Source organism: Sceloporus occidentalis, unplaced genomic scaffold (assembly GCF_023333645.1).
Source record: "Sceloporus occidentalis isolate IW3139 unplaced genomic scaffold, rSceOcc1.0.p SCAF_2, whole genome shotgun sequence".
Lineage (NCBI taxonomy): Eukaryota > Metazoa > Chordata > Lepidosauria > Squamata > Phrynosomatidae > Sceloporus > Sceloporus occidentalis.
The window spans coordinates 250995934-251007094 of NW_028316982.1; the positions used below are offsets into that span (position 1 = coordinate 250995934).

General features: G+C 39.0%; 1 protein-coding gene across 1 annotated transcript; it reads left to right on the top strand.

The window, feature by feature from the left end:
- The first annotated feature begins 754 nt into the window (after positions 1-754).
- LOC149319992 (vitelline membrane outer layer protein 1-like) lies at positions 755-8951 on the top strand. Its single transcript, XM_089508470.1, has 3 exons — positions 755-967; positions 2780-2877; positions 8648-8951. Exons 1-3 carry the CDS (start codon positions 755-757, stop codon positions 8949-8951), a joined length of 615 nt encoding a protein of 204 aa, XP_089364596.1.
- The last annotated feature ends 2210 nt before the right edge of the window (positions 8952-11161 follow it).

Here is an 11161-nt window from a genome sequence, read left to right on the forward strand (position 1 = left end):
GAATGCTTGCCTAGAAAGTAGTTGGGTATATATATTGTGTGACCTGGAAAGGCATGAGTGATTTGCATGTGTATTGTTCTGTTGCTGATGGCAGGCCTCAGGGTGGCAGGGTCTGCAATAGAGGATTAGTGTCTGCTTGATAGTGCTCACTGTCTGCTGGGAGATTTCTCATTTGCATTTGTTGAGTCTTTATCTTGTTGTTTTTCAGGACTGGTAGCCAAACCTTATAGAACATGGCCACATAGCCTGAAAAACCCACAAAAAATTATGGATGCCAGCCATGAAAGCCTTCGACCTTTCATTGTGCCTATTATGCAGCAGTGAAGGTGGCAAGAAACTCTTAATGTGCCTCTTCTATTCTGCCTTCATCACACCATCCAGCAGTGCTTTCTGAGAAGAGTCTATGAAGGTCAGACTCAGAGAAGCCAAGATTAGAAGACTTGGTTGCCTGCTGTGATAAATTTGCTAGACACGTTGAGCAGAAAGTCATATTCTTTGAGCAGGATACAAAAAGCTGCCTCACCTTTGGAATCAGTTGTATCAGAGCTTGACTTTCCCTTCATAAATCTCACTTGGGTGACAAGCAGTGGCTGAGATGAGCAAACAGCCTAGAGATACAATGAATGGTTGTGTCCATTTGTATTTGCCATTGGATTAACAAGGGAAGCAAGCCAACTCTCCATATACATAAAAGGCTCCTGATCACTGAGGTTGTTGCTGTGTACCAATTTCTCTGCTGAGTGAAAGCTTCACAATGCGGCCTGGTTTTAGTATCATAGGGTCTTTAGTGTTGCTGCTCCTTTCTTGCTACCTGTGGGATGCAGAAGCCATTTGCTGCTGGCCAGGTGTAAAGGAACGTAATCGTAAAGCTGTCTCCACCATTTCAGTGCGTAATGGAGGACGATGGGGACAATGGGGACCAAAGCACTTCTGTCCCAAAGGCTATGCGATTGCATTTTCTCTTAAGGTAATCTCTTTCCCTCGCTTTCATCACCTTTGCCTTAGTAGGTTTTCATCTCTATCCCCCTGCCTTAATTCCTGCTTCAAACACATATCTAACAGTGTGTCTATGAAAGAAAGGTGGGGAAACTTCAAGATGTAGTTTTCTTTATTCACTAGATCAGTGAAATCTATCAATGAGAGGCAGACAAAAAATGGAGCCTCAGATGGTAGTGTTAATTGTTGGTATACAGAGAGAAAGTATACAGAGATGGTATACAGGAGAGAAAGAGGGAGAATATAAAAGGTCATTTCTGAAAATCAGGAATCCTAACACACTACTCATATTGGCCAATAAAAGTATACAGGGCAAAGCTTGGAAGTAACAAGGGGCTAGTAGTTTCATGTAACTCATATTGAGTGTGTAACAAAGCTACATATCAAAAGTAATATAATAAGGAAGAACAAAGTTACTTTGCTGGTTCAACAAGTAATGGCTTCCAATTGCTTTCAAAAGCTGCTTTCAAAGGGCATCTTAAACATGTTGGCTATAATGTTTCAAGTGTTGTGTAATTTTCTCATCAGTCCTAAATTTTTTTCTTTTAAACGGGAAATGGAAATGGAAACTACTTAAAAAAAATACAGAAAGTTACTGGGAAACAAAAGAGGAGTGCAACAAGTTGTCATTTTAATGAGTTAAGGCAATAGATTATTTTTGAAATACTGTTTTGAGTAATACGGATACAGTGGCTTAGTGATTAAGACACTAGTTCTGATGATTGGAAGATTAGAAGGTTGGCAGTTCAAGACCCAGGTGCCTAGAAAGGAGTTGAGCGCCTGTCACTAGTGCCAGCTTCTGCCAACCTAGCAGTTGCAAAGCATGCAAATGCAAGTAGGTAGACAGGTACCACTTCTCAGTGGGAAGGAAACAGCATTCAGTGCAGTCATGCTGGCCACATGACCACCAGAGCAGTCCTTGGACAATGCTGGCTCTTCAGCTTAGAAACAGAGATGATTACTGTCCCCTACAGTCGGTTATGACTAGACATTCATGTCAAGGGACTACCTTTACCTTTATTGAGGAATAGAAAAAGAACTTTTAAAAAGTAATTTCCCAGTCTCTAGAACCTGTTTGAAAGCAACCAACATAAGCTTTAAAACTAATGGAAAGAAACAATGAAAATATGAACACTTTTACAGATAGTTATTACATTACTCACATAGCGATTATTACAGTCCTCTAGGATATCAGGGGAAGTTTTGGAAAGACCTTCCTCATGATTTGTGCTATGGACATTCCTAAGTCTATAGGACAGACCATGGTGGATTCAACATGTGAAAACAATATGGACCCTTCTGGCTATTTTATTTCTTGTCCTCTTAGATTTTGTACTATGTAAGAGGTGTTCTCTCTTTTGTGAAGTTGAAGGCCTTCATGGCTGGCATCCATAGTTTTTTGTGGGTTTTTTGGGCGATGAAACCATGTTCTAGAAGAGTTTATTCTCTCTTTCTTTGTTACTTTGTTGTATTTTGCATTTTAACAAAATTAATTTGGAAAATGTTTTAAATGTCTTATTTTGTAAATGAGAAACAGTAAAGCAGAGAGATATGCCTTTAACATAAGAACAGCAATACAATATTTTTTTCCTGAAGTTATATCAGTTTTTATTAAACTGTTAGGAGTAAAAAAACCTCTGGCAATCTATTACAAACCATCTAAAAATTGTACCTTGTTTCTTATTTGTGTTTGCTAGAAATAGAGTTGGAATGAGTCTCCTGCTCTCTTCTTTCTTTTTCTGGCCCACTTTTTGACTTTGTCTCTTTACCTCTCCTGTCTCAGGTTGAGCCCTTCCAAGGGATTTTGCATGATGATTCATCTCTAAATGGGATCCGCCTGCATTGCAGTGATGGCTCAGTCGTCACATCTGCAGTAGGACCGTGAGCATTATCCTCTTCTGTGTTTTAAGATTTGTGACCAAGTTTCAATAATGCTATTCCCCCCCCCCCCCTAAGAATATATGTACTGTAGCCCTTTATGTTATTTTTTAGAATGAACCAAAGCAAAAAAAGGAAAAAAAAAAAGAAATGACAAACATTTTATCAGTGATTGAAGTGCCTAAACAATGATTGCAGAGGTGGAGTATCAGATAGCCTTTTTAATATTCATTTCTAACTCAAGATGCTCCCAAGCAAATATCTCTGAGCTCAGAAGTAAGAGAGTCCAAGGAGAGGGGGAGCTCCAGATATATTTAGTATATCTAGTTGATTACAAGTATTGCAAACTGAATGCTTCTCTGGCTTAGATCACCATCCAAGCAAGAGAAAATAAAATCCTCTGCAGCTCTCCTCTCACCCATCCAAACCCCTTCAGGCTATGAGACTTAGCTCTTTCGTAGTTTAGTACAGACAGATGTTCATAGCCATCAGATAGACACCTTGTTTCAAAACTCTCAAGAGTTATTGTCTAGTTTCACTGTGGTCAATAATCTCTGTGCTTGTGAAATTGTATAGAACAGGTGTAGGTCTGGGTTAACTTGAGTTGCTCCACACTCTGTTCCCACTGTTCATCAGTTTCCCATGTGCATATTTATTAGTTTATTTTAAAATTTCAGGAAGGGGGATGACCTTGCATTGTTCCACACAATGTTGTTTTTGTGTCCCTTCAAGTCATTTCCAACTTATGATGAGCCTAAGGTGATCTTATTACAGAGATTTCTTGGCAAAGTTTCTTCAGAGAGTGTTTGTTTTGTTTCTGGTATTGTCTTCCTCTGAGTCTGAGCTTGGCCAAAGTCTTCCCAGTGGCTTAGTGAAAATTTCAACCTTGGTTTCCCAGTGTCCGAGTCCAATACTCAAGTGCTACACCACAATACTACATAATAAAATATTAGGATTATACATCCAAAATAGACTGTCTGGAACTGTCTACCATAAATATGAGAGAATACAAACTGCTTCAAGTAGCATTCAAGCGTGCATAGAAGTGCAGCCTTATGAGCTTCCAGATAGAAAGTTCTGTAAGTATAGTACCAGTATCCTAACTGGAGAATGCAATTTTTCAGGTAAACTTTATTTAAGCAAGATATGTATAGCCTCCAGCCATTGTCTTAAAGACTCAACAAAGCATTTGTGGAAGAATAAGCTACATAGATAATAGCCCTATTTGGGCATTACCTATTTTGAATAAACGCTTGATGAAGAGAGCACTTACTTCCCCTACTTCCTCATGTAGAAGGTGACAATGTTAAATAGGAGAAGTCTCTATCATGACAAGAATCTCCATACAAACAAAACCACTGATTTTACAACATCCTAGTTGACACAGAGTGTCTCTATGGAAATGGAAATAACGTCATTCCAAACTTGTTACTTTCCATGATAAGATAGCAACAGTGGTTAGGCATTTCCCTTTTCCCACACCCATTCAAACTGGGCATATAAAACCAGAAACAGGGCTAATGTGTTGGATCCAGATTTAGTCATATTTAAAATAGATCCACTGAAATCCACAGGATTTAATACAAACAAAAATCCATCAGTGATACTTTTATTGGACAACCGAAATGCACAATATACTTCTTACAAGTTTTCAAAAGTCCATGGGCTTCTTCATCAGGCAAACCAAACAGGAAGGGGGGGGGACATGATTGGAGATGTTAGTGAGATGCCTGCATGTTGTTTCAGTCCTTAGTATAGATATTATGATGAAGAGGATATCTTTTGCAGGAAGGCTCCTCTTCCTTCTGGCCACATGGCAACAGGGAGATTTTCAAAGTCCAGGAAATTTAAAGTCCATTTGCATCTCAACAGGGACTCCTCTTTTGCAATCCAATATGTATCTTTTCCAGTGAGGTCACAGGCCGCTATGTAGGCAGGGAACAATGGTTCTCTCAAGAAGTCGCCATGTTTTTGCATCAGGAACATTTCGGTGATGTAGAGGTAAAACATGCGAATTCAGTCCAAATTTAAGAAGAAGAAAAAAAGTTTTTACCTTGGTTGAAGTCCCAGTCCACAGGCTACTTTTCATGGTTCCCCTGTTGCAGCTACAATGTGGTATCTTACAATACAGAAAACATGGAGGGATAGCTGTGTTGGCCACAGAATTTAAATTAGTCCCAAAACCTTGACTCGTTGATTTCAATATGTCTATTCTTAATACACCTAAGTGTAGATCCTACCTGCTATCTAACATGATGTTGGTTCTATTGTTGTATGCTGGAGCAGCCCTTTTGCTTCTTCCCTACACCAGCCTATTTTAGAAAAGTGATTTCTCTTTGAGGAGTATTAATCCAGCACTGACAGTATAAGTATGGCTGCAGCTACTATCAGATCTTAGAAATTATGTTGAGTCTGAAATCCTAATTCTTTGTTCTGCCACTAGGTGTCACTATGAGCAGCTTAGCTTTTAAGATATATTGTTTACTATGGGTCTTTTTTCAAGGCTAATGCTTTGCTCTATGATGCCAATGAAACACAATTTTTAAAACATGTCATATATGTGTTAATTATGAGTGATAGGGACAAAGTAAAGGGTTTTCTCAGTGGCCATTCCTAAACTCTGGGATGACTTGTCCCAAGAGGTGAGGCTGACTTCCTCTTTGGTCGATACCCACTTTGGTTGAATTATTCCATTTTGTTCCAGCAACCAAGTGCTTCTTGAGGTTTATGTAATATTTTATTTGTTATCATGTAAATTTTAATTGCATTTTAATAAATTTTATGAAATGTTAATGCATCATGATTTCTGTTAAGTGCTGCTAGTCTCTCTGAATGGTATATAAATGCTAGAAGGAGAAAGTACAAGTTTGTAAATAAAATGAAAGTTCCAGTATAGACTTTGAAGAAGTAGTGATAATTCTAAGTACGTACAGGATTTCAAAACATTCGTGAAGAACAAGGCTAGCAATAGCTCTTAGGCCTTCAGTATCAGAGATACTCTTGATACCATCCCTCTATCTATCCTTTGTATTTAAGTAATAACAAAAACCATTAGACATAACGCACAACCCCTTAATTTTCAACCATTCATACAAACTAAGTATTTATTTAATTAATTAATTTATACCCTGCCTTCCTCAACAATGAGATTCCAGGTGGCTTACAATAAGAATATTTTTAAAAAGATTAAGCTATCATTAATTCACAAAACTTAAACAAGAATTAAATAAGAACATTATTTTAAAAACATGATTATATTATTATTATATTATATATTATTATATAAATTTATTTATATCTTCCTGCCTCTCCCAATTGGATCGAGGTGGGATCACAGTTAAAAACATTTAAACCATATTCATAACATAGTCTGAATCTGCACTGCAGAAATCATCTGGTCTGACCCCACTTTAACTGCCATGGGTCAATGCTATGGAATTGTAGGTTGTTGTGGCACCTGGTGGCGCAGTGGTTAAATGACTGTACTGCAGCCATTCACTCAAAACCACAAGGTTGCGAGTTCAAGACCAGCAAAAGGGCCCAAGCTCGACTCAGGCTTGCATCCTTCCGAGGAGGGAGCTAAAATGAGTACCCAGACTGTTGGGGGCAAATTAGCTTACTTGCTAATTAGCTTACTTGCTGTTCATCGCTATGATCTTTGGAATAGCGGTATATAAATAAAAAAACAAAAACAAAAAACAAAAAAACACAGCAGAGCCTTCCCATGCAGATCTTAAAGCTCACCTTGGCTTATATAAGGAGATACAGCTTTTCAGCCCATGTAGGGCTGCAAAGGTCAAAATCAGCACTTTGAATTCTTCTTGGAAACAGAGCCATAGTCAGTGAAGCTGTTTCAATAGGTGAGCCATATGATCCTTGCAACCAGCCCCAGTCAACAGCCTGTCTCCAGCATTGTGAACCTGCTGAAATTTTCAAACAGTTTCTATAGGCAGTCCCACATACAGCTTGTTACACAAACAGCATGTAATTAAGGCATGTCTCATTTTGTGTATGTCTGTGTGTGCACAATATAAAATGGAATATACAATTACAAATATAATAATACAGCCTGAGCATTGGACTACAACTCTGGAGATCAGGATTTGATTCCCTGTGCAAGCATAAAAACTCACTGCGTGACATTAGGCAAGTCTCACTCTCTTAGCCTCAGAGGATGTCAAGGGCAGCCCCTGAAAGAAAGCTGCCAAGAAAACCCTATGACAGGTTCATCTTAGGATTGTCTTAAATAAAAAATGACTTGGGGGCACACAACAACAACAAAAAAGATCTAATAAGGTCCAGTAGAAAGGGGACTCTGTTAAATTCAAATTATATCAATGTTTGAATTCTACATAATACAACAAAATCCAAACTCCACAAAAGAGTGATACCTTTACAAGGCAACCAAAGTGCACAAAATACATCATGTCATGCAGCTTTTGAAGCTCCCCTGGTTAAAAATCATACAGAAGAATAAACGTGATTTTAATAGGATCACAGACCTACATTTTCTCTCAGATGTTATTTCTGTTGTCAGTTAAGATGGTTTGGAGAGATGTCAATGCAGGCAGAGGCTCCATCCCTTTTTGGCCATTGGAGGACTCAGGTCAAAGGACAATAAGGGACATGTAGTAAAATTTTAACTCCAATAGCAACATAACCGTAACTTCCTTTGGGATCCAAGTTGCCCTTGAGAACAGAAGTAATGTCAGTGACTTTTCCTCTCCTATATTATTTTTAACCCCTTTGCATAATGGAAGCTTACATGATGTATTTTGTGCATTTTGGTTGGCCAATAAGGGTAATATTTTGTGGATTTGGGTTTTTGTTGTATTTTACTGCATGGCTATGGGAGATGGTCATAAAAGCAAGTCTTTTGTCAAATGGATTTTTCCAGGTAGAAAAAAAAGACTCACCTTTATAACCGTCTCCCTTGGGAAGAGAACTGAGGCATTATGATGTCATGCAGTAAATAAAGCACATGGAAAAGTGCTGCTATCCGGCTGAATTTCTGTTTTCTTTCCTTGTGTGATAAGCTCCTTAGTGACTTATAGTTTCTGAGATTGGCCTTAGAATCTCTCTTATGTATTGGAATAAGTATTGCTGCTTGCTAGCCAGGTAGAAAAGAACCCGTTCTATCAGTCTGAGAAAGTAAATTGCCAGAACAAGAGCCTGCCAATCCATTAAATTGATAAAAGGGTCAGGAAGAAGATAATTCTCTCCTGGAGCCTTGATAAATTTAAAAAAAGTGTCTTTTAATTTCTTTCATAGAAATAGGTGGCCACTCTGGGACCTGATCTATCCTGTTAGTACCTACCATATTCCAGAAATTCAGTTCAACTCCAAGGAACCATAGAAGGAGCTGTGATAAAACCCACAGTGGATTTGCCACTGGCCATCCCTGTAAAATCTTAGAAATGATGAAATTTGGTACTCCAGATCTACTAAAGTTCTCCCAAATATCCCCACCTCATTTTCTTTGAGAGCCAATGCCAGCTCATACCATTGCTCCTTCAAAAATGTCTTGTTTTTTTTTAAAAAAAGTAGCAACATTTCCTATCCCATACACTGCATAAGGTCTCTTTAAACTACATTTTTCCAGATGACTTTCCTTGTCAAACTAGGTCTGCTCATGTCCCACCTGTGGGCCAAACATAAGCAACTGGTTGACGGCTTTTGGTCTGATCCTACAGGGCTTGTCTCAACTTCTCATGTAACCCACATGTTGATTGTGTAAAGCCTCCTGCAATGTGTTGTTTTCCTGTTTTGATAGGAAGGGTTATTGGACGCTTGCCAAGTCTTGCCGTCGTAAGAATCTCATGCAAGCCTTCCGGCTCAGAGTCTCAAGACCCCAGGTTGATGGTGATGATACAGCAGCCAACAACATTCAGTTTAAATGCAGCAATGGAGTTCGGCTGCGTGGAAAAGGATTGGCTTGGGGCCGGTATGGAAAATGGAGCAAATCCTGCAAACGAGGCATTTGTGGTCTGCAAACAAAGGTAGATAAGGGACAGAGACTGGGGAGAGTGGATGCTACTGGACTCAATGATGTCAGGTTTTTCTGCTGCAAAGATTAACTATTTGCACCTTCCCAGCTCTTGGAGCCTGGGTGTACCTTTAGCCTATCTATTCATATACGTATAAATCATTTTCAACAGCATGTAAATATCTCGGCTTTCTGATTCTTTGAATCATATATACACTTATTTATTCATTTGTGTGCTTAAGCTGATATCAAGGGGAGGCTTCATGGGGCAGCTGCAATGTCCACATCCCACAAGGGGATCCACCTTATTGTCACCTGGCTGTCTTCTATCTCATAGCTGTTGCTTCACCTTAGGCATATAAGATGATGGCTTCACTTTTGCTGTCCTTTTCTTATAGGCAAAAGTATTGACTGAGTCCAGATGGATAAGGCAACAAAATGGGAAGTGGCATGAAAGTGGGCTGAGAACAACCCCCCCCCCAAAGAGTTGGAGTTGACATTGAATCAAACCCCTTTTGTTGCTCCCCATTTTCATCCTCCTTTCCTTTGTTTGCCAAAAAGACAAACAAATGGGTACTAGAACAGATCAAGCTAGAAATGTCCCTGGAAGCCAAGATGACAAAACTGAGGCTGTCATACTTCGGAAACATCATGAGAAGGCACAACTCATTGGAAAAAAAACACAATAATGCTAGGAAAGGAGGAGGGAAGCAGAAAGAGAGAAAGGCTGCATGCTAGGTAGATTAAGGAGGCCATGGGTATGAGTTTGTAGGAACTAAGCAGAACAATGGAGGACAAGGAGTCTTGGGGATGTCTCATCCACAGAGTCTCCATGGGCTGAGATCGACTCAGGGGTGGTTAACAACAACAACAACAACAACAACAACAACAACAAGTCATTTTAATTATGGCCACGTGGATCTCAGTTTTTTCATCATTCTTAAAGAAACAATAAGGGATTTTTCATATTCTGAACAGCCGCAGCAACATAAAGTAGCTACTGTTGTATTAAAAGAGAACTTTCAGCTGTTGGGGTTATAATTTGCAGAATCATTTAGATCCCCAGGACACGTAGCATTCCATTTCCCCTTATTCACTTTAATTGGAATCTAAGTGACTCCAATGCCAATTTAATGAAACCCACAAATTAAAACAACAAGCAAAAAGCACAATGCAACAGGGAATGAAATACCAATCAACTGTTTTGTTGTAGGAGAATACACAGAGCATGAAGTGACACAGGTTGAGAAGTTTATGTATTATTTTAATATTCCTTAGGAATCAGTTATGACTGAAAAACACAGAAGGATTAACTACTTGGTAGCCTTCTCTAGTATGGTGTAGTATTTTGAATGTTGCACTAGGACTCTGGGAGACCAGGTATCAAATCCTCACTCAGCTATGGAAACCCACTGGGTAATCTTGGGCAAGTCACATTCTCTCAGCCTCAGAGGAAGGCAAAGGCAAACTGAACAAAGCTTGCCAAGAAAACCCTCTGATAAGATTGCCTTAGGGTCAAAACAAGTAGGAAATGTCTTGAAGGCACACAGCAATAAATAACAACAACAAAGCCTACTCTTGGTTAAAAAAACTGATGAAAAACCACAGAATGGATGGATGGATAGATGGATGGATGGATGAATATATATTCTGAAGCAACTAACAAACAGAACTTAAAAGTATATATCAAAGATAAAATGGTTTGGCTTCTGCTTTCTTCAGTTGCCAAAGATGAAACAATACAAATAATTAAATTAAAATTAAAAAGAGTTGCCAGTCTTTTTAGATTTGTGAGCACATCTGACATATATAAAGGAAGCTGTCACAAAATTGCTGCTATGCAGTCCTTGCTAGTCACAAAATGGCTACCTCACCATTTGGACTGCCAAACATGGGAGTCTGCCAAGTCATGAAGACAAGTAACTTGGTAGAGAACTTGAATATAAGGCAAAGACTGAATTTGAACCTTGGATATCTGGATTCACAAAGCACAACAATATTTCCACTCCACAAAGGGAAAACTATTTTTTGCCTCAGAAATATTTTCCCACAACAAGCCAGGGCAAAACATATATGAACCCACGCCAAAATGAACACCCATACTCAACACACACACACACACACACACACACACTGCTGGGAAAACACAGAGACATATGCACTCTTTAAATTGGGGGTGGGCAAATAATAATAATAATAATTGGTGGTGGGATACACCTCCTTGATTGTTCCTGCACCACACATGTTCCCAATGCAACCAAAATTGACATTGTCATTGTATCATTTCTGTCTCAAGTCAAT